Below are 14,014 nucleotides of genomic sequence, written 5' to 3'. Positions count from 1 at the left end.
GCGCAAGAGAAAGCGCTCCATCAGACTAGAGGGAAGTTGGTCTTTCTCCATGACCCCACCATCATCAATTTAAAACTTTCACAGCACGGACGCAATCAAGAAGCTCTTAAGAGATTATTTCGGTATCTATCTAACAATCAAGGGCTGACCTTCCTGCTTGATTTCTCGATCCAATCTCGCACTTTTAAGGATGTTTTCTTACAACCATTGAGAATCTATAGCGCTTAGCTTCCTACCCCGGATAAAAGAGAGATCAGAATAGAGGTAAGGGTTGAACGAACGGTAGGCCCAACTCTGTAGACTTAGCCTATATATATATATATATATATATATATATATATATATATATATATATATATATATATATATATATATATATATATATATATATATATATATATATATATATATATATATATATATATATATATATATATATATATATATATATATATATATATATATATATATATATACAAGTATTAATATATAAAAAACTCAAGACTACGTTTAAGATGCTTTTGAATACGATGGCTTAGAAGTCGTCCTTTTACCCTTTGTCAGAGCACTAATACATTTAAACGGTAAATTAAACTTAAAATGTTGAATTAAACATTTGTGAGCATAAACTGGATATTACCATGTGGAAAAATCCTACAAACTGGTGAATCAAACGGAAATTAACAAGAATTTAACGGAAAATGTTACGACAGTTAGATAGTGCATTAACTAGATGCTACCATGTGGAAAATTATTACACGTCAAATAAGTCTATTAGGGTGAATAGAGAAAGTATCATATATTTTGAAATTTAACAGAATAATAAAACAGTATAATTTAAACATTATTATTATTATTATTATTATTATTATTATTATTATTATTATTATGGTATTTCATTTCATAGATTTAGGCTTTTCAAGAAGTTGGTGGGTAGTCGAGTTACAAGCTGAGCACCCACGTCTTTTTGAATAAAAAAAGCTAATTTGTGGAAAATATATACTCTAGATTTAGTGCTACCAAAATTACTAAGAAAGAACGATGCAATTATTAATAACAAGTTCAGCGCGTCTTTTACTGATTCTCCAAAAGTGAAGAAGACAAAGGGGATTAATTGTATCAAATCTCCTTACACTTGGCTATTTGCCTATTTGTATCAATTTTCTTTACAATAATAATAATAATAATAATAATTATTATTATTATTATCATTAATATTATTATTATTGTTGTGGGACCCGGACGACATTTCATTTTCCCGTCTTTACTTGCAATTTCCCTCCCGTTTCGCGTTTCTCCATTTCGCCATTTTTCTTCTGCCACTGTTCTTCCAATTTCTAACTTTTGTTCGCTATTCTCTTTGTTTAATCCTAATCTCAACAAGTTCACTACTGCTATCAATCATTGTCGCGATTTTCCCTGTGTAATTTATTCATTGATTTCCTATATTTGAAGCTGGCGCTGCTTTTTACGGTAGATCCTGAATTTTTAAGGAAATCATTTTCGTTTCAATCGGAGTTTTTGAAAATCGGTGAAATTTTGTCTATATTCTATAAACCTTTCTGAAATTACCTTTAAGGTGACTTTCTCGAAATTGTTTTTATCTATTTTTCAACTATTGATCATTGATTCGCGAACCGATTAGTATAATTTATTTATTTTTCTTTTTTTTCGTTGTTGTGTGCAAGTTAGATTTGTGCAATGGCTGGAGAACCTGAAGAAAATGCAGGCCCTATTGCTGATACTTCATCACTGGATGCCGTAGTGGAGGAGAATCCTAAAAATGACAAAAAATCAAAAAAAGGATCAAAGAAGAAGGGGGTTTTCTCTCGAATTTGGAAAGGATTGTTTGGGTCTGGAAACGACGATTTTGAGCGGAGATTGGAGAGAATTTCCAAGGAAGAAAAAACTGTTATTAATAGAATGAGGAAGAGAGCTCAAAGGTGGGGAAGAATGAAGCGCCATATTATTATTTTTTCTGTTCTCTTGGAGGTGAGACCTTCTTTCTGCAAGTATGTTTTGCTTATTTGCTTTGTAGTTTGTGTTTTGATATGTCTTTTTGATTAAAAACTGGTATACAGAGCTATCATTTATTTGGTATATGCTTTGATTATTGTTTAGAATTGTTCATTGCTTGCATAAATCATTGAATTGAGAATCTATTTTGCCAAAATAAGGTCAAAACAATAGCAAAATGGTATATAGCATCTTGAGAATAACTCACATATAAACCCACCTTGGCTTGAAACAACCTAACTACCTAAGCTGATTTTTGATAGAGCTGTCTAATCGCTATTGCTATTAGCAGTTTTATACTCTTTGTAAACTACTAAAACCACTATTTTTTGGCTCAACTCTCACCAATTCTCTATGTGAAATCACTATAAAGAGTAGTGATTCAAGCTACTCCTTTCTAGTTTCATAAGGAAAATCACTATCCCAACAGCAGTTTTCTGTACAGAACTCCTATTGCCACTTGTAGAGAATCAAGGAATAGTGGAGTTACATTGACTTTTGGGGAAGCAAAATTATGTTTTTGTGATAAAGTAAAATAGCGACTTCCATTTTTAAGTAAAAAACCAAAATCAAACTGCTAATTGTACTAACAGATGTGGACGATATTGTGGTGAGGATTTTGGAACAGTTTTGATATTTTTTTCTGAATAAAATAGATTCAGGGGGCTACTTTAAGGGACCTTTGTTGTAGAAGTGTAGAACTGAAGATTGATTTGGCTTGTTGAGCTAGGATACGAGAGACGATTCTAGAATCTACATTTTATGGGAGCACATATTACACAATGAACGATGTCACTACCTTGATTCCAACAATATGTTGTAGGCAACATAATTGAAAATAAACATGAAAAATTGTCATAAAAAGATTAAGCTTATTCGATGTTATCTATTATTAATCTACAATGAAGAAATATATTTTTCTCTAGAGTGCGTCTGGATAATATATTAGAACAAGAAGGAAAGGATGAGGAGGGTGAGGGGAAGAGAAGGAAGATTTATGTGTTTTTGCATTAACATTTTCAATGTTGAAAGGACTTGTTTATTAAAGAATGTATAAGAACATTTTGAATAAGATGAATAATTAGTGTATTAAGATAAGAACTACAAAAATAAAGCAAAAAACAATGAAAATTTCATTTAAAAAAGGAAGTAGTAAATGAAGAAGAGCAGGCATCAAAATTCAAACACTAGTCCCAAAGCCAAAATAATGAAATCTAGAGATAAAAGGACCAAGTATCAACTTGCCAAACTTGATAATGTGACTTTTTTGCAAATATTTGCTTTTTTTCTTCTAAAAGTTGTTTTGAGGGAACTTGTACAGTTACCCTTATCCTCTATACTAGAACCACCCCTAGAGATATGATGAGACTTACTATGCCCAATTAAGTTATTCTTGTTATTCTTTTCCGCCATGTCAAGAACATTTTCGGTATCCTTGATCATGGTGGTTTTAGTATCCAGTGATTCATTCTATTGCTAATGTTGCTCTTATCTTTTGTCAGTTAGTTGCTGTGTGCTACGCAATCATGACAGCAAGGACAGCAGAAAACTGGAAGATTCGGGCTTTCCGTGTTCTGCCAATGTTTCTTTTGCCTGCTCTGTCTTCTATTACATATACAGCATTGTCTAGCTTCATTACTATGTGTAAGTATTAGAATTTTGCATATAGTATATGATGCATTAGAAGTCGGAGGAGTGCCTTGTGGGTTCTTCCCCTGTATCCCTTAAATTTTTTTTTTTTGTATTGCTACTATGCCTTTTGACCTTCTTTGAAAATTGAAATTCATCTTAATGGTTATTGTTAGACACCCTACATGGCCCAACCCCTTTGAATCCTATGTGTTAATTGAAACTTGAACTGTCTTGAGCATTCTATCGTGAGATGTCTCTATGTATTTATTTAAATCTCAAGATTGGATCCTATATTGCTTTTGGTGCTCGTCTTTCTGTTGAGTGCTTGTTGTTTTATGCCTTTTTAAATCAATTTGTTGGGTTTCGGGTTTGAGGATTCTATTAGTTCAACTACATTAGACTTTAGGTTTTAGCATTGGCACTAGAGGTGTTGGATGGGCCGTGTTGGGATGAGCCATATCATTAATTCATTTGACTTAACCCGACCCGACCCTGCCCATTATGTTTAGTTTTAATTTGTGATGCTTTCTCTAGCTAGCAATAAAACTCATCCGTCTCTTAAGTTCCTTGAAAGGGGTATGCCACCGTACTTAGAATTATGATCACCTAATTGTATTAATTCATTCTATATTTTTTGGTTATATTGTTGCATTTATTTGTGTAATGATCAAATAGTTAGAAAAAAGAGAAAGGAGAAACTTACTGTGAAGAAAAAAAAAAAAGCAATGTTCAATGCAAGAAAGCTTTAACTGCTAAGGGTCTTTCTTACTAGGTCGATTTGTATAACCTCTTATGGAGGAAATGCTAAACGTTAAATAGAAGTATATGTTTGATAGATTATAGGATGAGCAGGAATAAGATCAACAACCCCCCAAAAAAGAATTGAATTCCAGTGGTTCACAAGGCAACTTTATCAGTGTCCATTGTGAAGGACTTGAACACGGTAAAAAACAAAATACATTTTTGTACGATATTATAGTCGGTCTTGTGAGAGACGGTTATTTGAGATACGTCTCTTACAACAATCAGCCGAAAAGAAAGAGGGCCAGTCTTGTGAGAGATTGTCTCTCTTAGAGACGACTCTCAAAATCCGCCCAATACTAGTAAAAAAGAAAAAAAATAATGCCTCCTTATTTCTCTTTCAAGAATTTGTGATGATATTTAGCTGGTCGACTCGTTAAAAGCCCACTCTGGTACTATATTATTTTAATGGGTCGACTGTTTAAAGCTCGACCCTCTAAAAGTTTAACTGGCTCTATCCTTTTAAAACTGTCAGGGTCACGGGCTCTTACGGGGGTTCGCTCCAGTGCACACCTCTAATTGGCACCATGCCTTTTCTTTCCATTCCCCAGTTATTAATTTGTATGGTTAATATCTTAAATTATGTTTGTTGTGCAGACAAGGCTGCCTTGAGTTTCACTGTTCAAATTATGGAAAAATTTTTCCTACTTCTCTTGAGTCGCGTACTCATGTTACATATTGTCTGTTTAAATTGACCTACCCAAGTACCCATCATGTCAACTTGACCATTTTGCTGGTAGCCTACTTGGAGATTATTGTAACATGCTCTCCCCCCTGGATTATTCCTGTTAACTTTTAAAAATCTTACAAGCCAGTGTTTGTACATTTGGCTACCCTTTGTACCTTTATCTTATGTGGGAGCATCCTTTGAGTTGTTGTAAATGAAATGTATATGACTACTAATAGTAGCATGTGTTGTGTTGTGAGTCTTTGAACAAATTACTTACTGTACGAATTATAATGGGGTGATATGCAATGTTTATCGGTAAGAACCGAGAATTAAAGAGTGCTTGAATTATACTTCCTGTTGCTGGAACTGATAGACAATTCAAGATACATATTTTGAGAGTTTGATATTCATAAACTTGCGGCTGTAAATTGTAACTGACTGCTTTTGAAAAAAACAAGCAACAAAAGGAGAATATGTGAACAATGACATGATAGAAATGTGTTTAAGGGTGTAAATGAAACAAGGCTCTTAGAATCTTGGCAAAGACTTGCTTCCGTTTTCTTGATAAATGATTTTGGACAAGAATATAAGGATATTGTTGATGAACAATGTTTGAAAAACTCATCTGTTATGAGTGTTTAAATGAAGCTCACCTATTTTCGTTCTAAGGATCGTCTTGAGGGTATTTGTTCAATTTGATTGTTTATTAGCTTCTTTTTTTCAAGGTTTGTTTACATCCCTTAACCTGTCACTTGATGTGTTTGTCACCTTTGTTGACCTCTTGTGTGTAGACTATGTTGTGCAAGTCATGTTTGCTGGAAGTTTAAAATCTTTAAGCCTTTTTAGCATTTGTTCTTAAGATGTTTGGCAAAATCCTCACTTATCCCTGCACAATAAAGTGTTGCTTCACATTTGATGAACTCTTAACAGCTAGACAACATGACTCCATTTAGAAAGTTACTGTGGTCAAACCTGCTAGGTAGCTCAAATTCCAATTTGATGTCAGATTGCTAAATAATGCCTTTTCATTTGTGACTTTGAATTTTGTATGCATGTGGAGATGAAAAGTACAAAAAAATTGCATCTTGCAAACTGGTCTACGGACTACAGATATACATGTACTTGAGATTTGAGAGTGTATACAGTGCTTCAACATTGTACAGTTTTGTTAAAATATGGGGATGCTTCTTTCACTCCAGTTCTATCATCATATCTTACAAACTGGCCTACAGATATACATTTACTTGAGAGTGTTTTATTGTGTTTATTGGTGATTTTTTAATAGCTCTTGACCTTGCGCAGGCGAACGTAAGGATCAAAAAACATTGGAGAAGCTACAGGCTGAGAGGCAATATAAAATTGATGAGCTTAAAGAGCGGACCAATTTTTACTTAACACAACAGGTTATTGAGGTAGGATTATTAGAGGGTGTCTGATTTGTAATCTTAACTTAAGCAAGTTCATTTTTTTGTTGACGTGGGTTATCATGAAGGGCCCTATATATGAGTTATATGTTGGAAAGATTGTGTTAAGTATTCTAATGTTGTTGAGAATGCTTCTTAGCACTGGAATAATGTTTTAAGAGGGTGGGCTGCAAGTCCAAATAGCAAGGGAGTGAAAAAATTCGAGGAATTTTTTTTTTTGTTTTTTATATTTCGGGAGGTTACTTGGTAAGTTCAAACACGTCTCTTTCAAATGCTCTTGGATTCAACACAAGACCAGTGTTTTACTAGAGTTTAGCAATCATTGACATTAGGATTTTCTCTATCCATGCTAATGTTAGTGCTTAGATTTGGCTATAATATGAACTACCTTATGCTCCCTTTTAATATGGGATATAGCTAGAAGAAGAATGATAGGCAAAATGTAAAATATCAATGTTAAAAATGTTTGTGTAGACTTTCCTTAGATGTAGGGACATTGAAACTGTAGTTTCCAGAATTGCATTATGGAAATCTGTTTCTTAAGCAATCAGACCACATAAGATAAGAGAGTAGTCATGCTCATGCATGTGAACAATCCTCAAAATCAATTAAGTTACTTAGACAATTTTGAGGTTACATACAGCTGAACTGTTCTAGAATGATGCATCAATGGTCTTTGTTTTACTTTTTAAGCTGTCACAAAAGGATACATGGCTGATTTGTATACATACTTTCCTCTGCTTAGTTAAATGCACCATTTTATTTTGGGAACACAAAATAAGGAATGATGAGAGATGTAAGTGTAGCAAAACGCCTCAATGTGAAAAGAAGAGTGTATGGACCCCCATGTAGGTGTATAGTGTGAACTTGGGTAATGTTGTCTTACCATATAAGGGAATGCTGCACTTAATTTAGAAATTTCCAAATGGAAACATGGTGCTCCTAAAGAAATCAGAGGAAGTATTTGAGTAAGTTTCCAAGATTATTTTGTAAGAGTACAAATCTCTAGTAAATTCTATCTGCTCGACAATGTGTAATGTACCAGGCTACCCGCTAATTGCTACTTCTATATGTAAAAACGGAGCTTAGGGTTAAGTAAGAGTTAAGAGGCAGAAGAAACTACATACTAAAATTAAGAGAGAAGGGAAAAGGAGTTTGAGAGGAAGAATTCATTTCATATTAAATGACTGTTCTACCGCTCATATGCAAATATTAGTTCATCACACAATGAAAGAGAAATTATAGCTTAGGTTTGATAAAATAGCCCTTTACTGGTGCATGATGTGAAATTTATGATGAAACTTCAATTTTTTCATGCATTTGGAGAAGGGGAATGAGAGGATATTGAATAGTAAAATTACTTAATATGACAGCAAAAGTAGCTTCTGATTTGTATTTCTCGAACTTGTTGCTGAATTTAATGGGAGTTGCTTTTTGGTTATCAATTTGAGTTGGGTAAAGATTACTTTTGTGGGGTGAAATTTGGTGAGGCAAAAGCTGCAAGGGCTTAAATGCTTTTGCAGCTCATAATTTTTGGCCATTGTTTGTCTTTATGATATGATTGCAAATACTCCTAATAAACTCCTTATCGAAAAAAACTTTGATGGCAGCGATATGACACAGATCCTGCAGCTAAAGCAGCAGCAGCAGCATTCTTGGCATCCAAATACACTGAAGGATCAGGATTGAGACTATATCTTGAAGAGGAGGCTAAAGCCGAAGCTGGAAAAGGCAATGATGTGGAATTGATCCAACCCGGTGGCCTTAGAAACAGGAAACAACCTCAAGGAAGAGCCACTAGCCCAGGAGGCACGATTGCTCAGCATTCCGTTGAGACATCTCCACATGGTGGCAGTGAATATGCCCAGCATAACCAGCAACTTTTTGTTGATCACTTAAAAGGTCAAGGCGCCACAGCATATAATAGTGGTTGGTTATCTAGACTTGCAGCATTACTTGTCGGTGAGGATCCAACCCAATGTTATGCTCTTATATGTGGTAATTGCCATATGCACAATGGTAAGTAATATTTGCTGATTTACATTTCTGCAACATTTAGCCTTTCTCTGAAAGATGGAGACAGATAAAAATGATTTCCATTCTTTGGTGTTTGAATAGGTCTTGCAAGTAAAGAAGATTTTCCGTATGTAACGTATATCTGTCCCCGTTGCCATGCTGTAAATGGGCCAAAGATCCAGCAAGACCGTGCTTCTGGTACCGATAATCCAAATATGGTCTCTGCAGTCTCAGCAGACTACAGTCAAGTTACAAATAGTAATGTTGATTCTCCAGGCGACAAAGCAGTTGGCACTAATGATGCGGATACTGTCCCTGTTTCTTCGCCTGTTGAAGATAGGGAGAAGAATGAAGTATCAGCGGAAGGTAATGAATGTTAAAGGCATGAGCAACGACTAATTCAAAACGTTTCCTAGTTTTTGAGTCGGTTTGGTTTTCCAAATGCAAGGCTCCTGGGTTTTTTGTGAAAGCTGATTGTGGTTTAACCAGTGATCTTAAGTGAGGCAAGTTAAGTTTTAGTACGTCAAAGAAGCTTGTTGAGGCGATATGTTGTAGGTAAAAAGGAATTTTGTATTGATATGTATGTTGTACTTAAGTTGTGGAAAAGCATCATGTATGTGATTATGATTCACTTCCATGACTTTATATGATGTTATTTAAATCACAAGTTGAGTTCAGAAAGTGAATACTATATCTTATGCACTATCATTCACTAATTTCTTTTACATCGATTCCAAATAGAATTTAGATAACATTGATTTCAGCTAAGCTTAACTTCTCTTCCAAATGCAGCTTAATTGGCTGTACACTGATTTTGTTTTGATTATACTTAAAAATATAGACAGAAAGGTGTTGCTCATGGTCCATGGATGATACAATGCAAGACTTAAAAATTGCAAAACCATAAGTTAATACTTCCTCCGTTTTAAAATACTTGCACCGAATATATTATTCTATGCGCATGTCGAATCGTTTATATCTAGAATTATACATACTAAAAATTATAAAAATCTATATTATGAAAATGTGACGAGATAAATAAAATAAAATTCCACATCGCTCTATTTGTTTTTTCATATAATAATCGAAATATAATTACCGTAAAATGATAAATAGTACAAAAATTGGCATTGATATAGAAGTATTATATAAGTATTATACTAGTTACATTTTAGTATTTTACAGTGTACAAAATGTTGTTGCAAATAAGCACATATAGATAGTTCTCCCTATGTCTTGATATTGGAACGACGTGCAACTAAAATTTAAAGAAAGAGTCTTAATACCATTTAAAATAGAAATGTGACAAACAAATATTAGAAACTGCGGTAAATTCACATAAACGGAGGGAATATTAGTATCCACATTCCTATCTGTAGTAGGCTGCAGTCTTCTCTTCATAATCAAATCAATACAGCAAACAGCACAAATTAGTAAATTACCCTGCCATCAAATATTAAGCACAACTGCACAAGTAAAAGTACCACAAACAAAAAGTTAAGACAACCCAAGAAAGCAATATTACTTGTTACTCCCTTTGGAACACGACTTCCCACTACATGTTCCATATTCGTCCGTTCTTATTTTTGTATGATTTATATCATTCAAATATTTACCCAACTTCCAAATAAATTCTCTCATTTCTTGGTTATACAAGTATTGTACTTGTGGCAAAAGTAACAGGACAGAAAGTGTAAATTAACAAAAGTCAAAATCATACGAACTTCATCTTCAAACTAAAAACTTTTCCGATCATAAACAACAATCAGCTTCGAAAAACCTTGAACAAACAGCAAACATTGAAAAGTTTGATGAGAAATCCATATAAAAAACGGTGAATTAACAAAATTTACAAGAAATCATAAATTCAATACCCAATTTGAATAAAAAAGACATCAATTTTAAAGACAGATTTAAAAACCTCAAATACACTATGAAGAAAGGATAAATTTTTGGCTGGATAAAGCCCGCAATTCCGTCATAGCGAATAAGCTCGGAAAGCGGGCAGTCTTCATCGCAGAAGAGGAGGGAGAAGAACCGCCAACTGCTGAGCCGTAGACGGAGCAGGGTGGCTACAAAACCCCTCTTTGCTCAGATAAGATCAAGTAGTTTTGTTTTTCTTCTAGGGTTTTCACCTATTTATATACCCCAACACCACCATTTTTTTTCTTTTTTTTTGACGAATTTTTTTTTATTAATTATTATTTTTTTTACTTTGTTTGAAGTATTTTATTGAATCTTTACCCTCAATAATATTATTTGGAAATTTATTTTTCACCCTAGGTGATGTAAAAATTAATTTCTCATGGTACTATCCACATAGGACTGTATATAAAAAAATTATTTATTTTTTTAATAAAACTGCTATCTCAAATGACGGTTTTGTATTATTTAATTTAGCAAACCGCCATCTCAAATGTCAGTTTTAATTATTTAAAATTTTTAACGGAAAAAAAAATCTGAACTCCTTGTAAATGTGAGGTAATGGGCTAAATTGCAACTCTGATTTATTTAAATACGAAAGGCACAGGAACATTTCATTCGGAGTTTGGAGCGCAGGTGGTTGGAGTGCTCTTCATGATGTACCTGTGAGTGTAGAACGCGGGTCTAATATCTGTTGAGAGCTCTTTGTTTAAATTTTAATTTTTTTTTTATTTTTACCAATTTACTATCAAACCGCTATCTCAAATGGCGGTTTACTTCTTCATACAAACCATCATCTAAGTTGGCGACTTCCTGTCGAAAAAAATAAATAAAATATAGGGAAATATAAATCCATGTTACGTAAAATGGGAATTATTTTGTAAAATAAATATATTGTGGGAATAGACTCTATTTTATTTGTATTTTCACTCAATTTGCTCAAAATTTTTATTTTTGTATGTCTAATGTTTTATTTTTATTTTTTGAATATGATTTTACTATGACCGAGATAGATGAGTATGTAATGTTTGGCGAATACAATGTACAACTCTATTCATTTAAATTTACTGCATTACAAAATTCAAGTGAGAACTTTTTTATATATTGTATAAACAAGTTCGAAGTAATGAAAAGAATAAAAATAATATTTTTTCTATTTCGAATATTCTACTATAAAGAGAGAAAAATTTAGCTAAGGTTTTAAGACGGATCTAAAAGATAAAAGATATTCACGTAAAATTTTTTTAGATTCGTATAAATGTATAGTTTTTGATTATACATATTTATAAATTTTTATGTTGGGTATTTAGATATATTAAAGCTTAATTCATATAAAAAGTAAAAAAAAAAAAAGAAAAAACGGAGAAAGCAAACAGGATTTTTTTCCTCAAAGTAATTTTAAAATTATTAAAATTTACAAAATATTGCAACTATAATAAATTTCTCCTTTCATTTCGAGTTTGACACACATAATTCAAGTAACTCTCACATTGATTTTAAATGTACGTTAATTGATTATATTGTAAACTCGAATTTTAAATATTTAATAAAGCTAAAAAAAGCTTGCATCGTAACTTCTTTAAGGACTTTAGGTAAAACAACAAACATTATAATCAATTTAATTAGAAAAAAAAAATACTAATATTGCAACCAATTACATTTTAATGTAATCGAAAATTGTTATAACATTATCGATTTTATATTGTCTTCTATGAAACAAAACTAAAAAACATTGTATAATAATTACAAACCACAAATTGCGGATATTCACATTCACATATTGCATCAGTTAACCTTGAAACAGGTTCCCAACACCTGGTCATTTGACATCACTTAAATCCAAAATAAAATTTAATATTAGTGTAAATGTATCCTAGAGAAGTTAATTAGTGTATCCTGGAGGTGTAAGTGTTCTTAGAACGACTCGAAATTAGAATTATATGTATCAGACTATCAGCCATCCAGCTAGAGATCAATATTTAGTGTTGAAAGAGAATAGTTTGGACCCCAACAATGATAATAGGATGTGTAGAAGATGAGATAAAAACAGAGTATGAACAAAAGAACAACAAACAGCTTGACTAAACGCACACTCTTGAGAACAAGCTCTCAAGATAGTGATTCCATTCAACAATGAAGATCACCCATAAACTAGTACAATGAAGAAGACAACTCAAATGGTTTACACAAACCCTTATTTCTCTCTTATGTATTAGCCTCACTTTCATACATTCTAAACCTGATTTCGGATCATATATATAACCTCTTATGTTTAGAGTAACCCTAGGATAAGTTTGGACTTAATCCCGAAGCATTCAGCCCACGAAACAGACCCGCAGATTGGACCTGCTGCACCTGCTCGGACGAGCCCTCTACATGCTCGAACGAGCGGTTCCTCCTGGGCAGCTACTGTCTTCGTGCACCTGCTGTCTCGCTCGAGCTTCCTTCCCTTTGTGCTTTACCTCGTTCAAGGCACAACTCAAAGCTCCTTCGGTGCACCCTCATGCATTAATCAAGCTCTCCCTTGCCTTATCCAATGCATCCCTTATGCAACACACTCATGTTCTTCGTTGCACCATCACCATGAAACATCGAAGACCCTGTGTTGCTCACAACACCTTATGGATTTGCTCGAGTGATCAAGTCATCATCTTCATACTTTGTTGATTTGTCACTTGCTCTAACAAGTATGTTAAATAAGGTCTTAGTAAACAGCGGTGATTTGTATTTGTGAAGTTAACAAATCACCCTTATGCGGTAGGATTTGATAGGGTGAGAGCAAGTTTTGTAATTTAAATTTACCTTTTATGGTTTTGTTTATTTTTCTATTATTCTTTGTCTTTTTGTGGTGATTTACAAATCATGGTGATTGATTAGGAATATCAGTATGTTAAATTGTTAATCAACAACATCTTGCAGGCTGGAGCAGCGTCTGATTCACTAGAAGACTCTGTACAACCTTTCCTGACAAGTCAGCCATCTGATAGCCTTGGAATTATAGGTTGGAGAAGTGTTTCAGACCTTGGGGCCATTGGTGATAGCATTGGGGGAACAGCCTACTCTGATGAAGGTCATGACCATGGTCACATTATGCGGATGCTGGAAGCTGGATTTCATAGGCATTCCCAGCTGAAATACTCAGAACGAGCAAAGATCTATACACTGGTATTACACGTTGATATCTTCGTTTTAACTAAGATACTCTAGTATCACATTTATACATCTATATCTTCGTTGGTATTATATTTTTTTTTTGGAAAAATTGTTGGGAATAATCCAATCTATTTTCCATTACCTACCAATAATCCCACCTTTTGAAATTTTTATAAATAATCCAATCTTTGTTTTCAATTTGTTGCCAATGGACCCTTCAGAAAATGACCTGGTTATTCTCATCTTTTGTCTTTTTTACAATAATCCAACCTATTTCCTATTACCTATCAATAATCCCACCATTTGAAATTTTTATTAATAATCCAACCTTTGCTTTCAGTTTGCTGCCAATGGACCATTTAAGAAGCAAATTGAAATT

The 14,014-nt window shown here is 33.4% G+C and overlaps 1 protein-coding gene across 2 annotated transcripts; it reads left to right on the top strand.

Annotated features, from left to right (window-relative positions):
- Positions 1-1,253: 1,253 nt before the first annotated feature.
- On the top strand, positions 1,254-9,526 carry LOC130825733 (uncharacterized protein At2g24330-like). Of its 2 annotated transcripts, none has more exons than XM_057691116.1 (6): positions 1,254-1,473; positions 1,693-1,992; positions 3,519-3,660; positions 6,422-6,531; positions 8,154-8,562; positions 8,662-9,502. In XM_057691116.1, the coding sequence occupies exons 2-6, from the start codon at positions 1,702-1,704 to the stop codon at positions 8,937-8,939; spliced, it is 1,230 nt and encodes a 409-aa protein (XP_057547099.1). In that variant the 5' UTR covers positions 1,254-1,473; positions 1,693-1,701; the 3' UTR covers positions 8,940-9,502. The 2 variants fall into 2 exon arrangements, with proteins under 2 accessions (XP_057547099.1, XP_057547098.1); XM_057691115.1 differs by having other exon boundaries at positions 1,255-1,579; positions 8,662-9,526.
- Positions 9,527-14,014: the final 4,488 nt, after the last annotated feature.

Source organism: Amaranthus tricolor, chromosome 10 (assembly GCF_026212465.1).
Source record: "Amaranthus tricolor cultivar Red isolate AtriRed21 chromosome 10, ASM2621246v1, whole genome shotgun sequence".
Lineage (NCBI taxonomy): Eukaryota > Viridiplantae > Streptophyta > Magnoliopsida > Caryophyllales > Amaranthaceae > Amaranthus > Amaranthus tricolor.
Note: the sequence above shows the minus strand (reverse complement) of the source record. Positions and strands in the feature narration are given on the sequence as shown.

Coding starts and splice junctions, on each gene's coding strand:
- LOC130825733 (XM_057691115.1), top strand. CDS start 1,702: ATGGCTGGAGAACCTGAAGAAAATGCAGGCCCTATTGCTGATACTTCA. Junction 1,993..3,518: donor TTTTTTCTGTTCTCTTGGAG/GTGAGACCTTCT, acceptor ATCTTTTGTCAG/TTAGTTGCTGTGTGCTACGC. Junction 3,661..6,421: donor GTCTAGCTTCATTACTATGT/GTAAGTATTAGA, acceptor GACCTTGCGCAG/GCGAACGTAAGGATCAAAAA.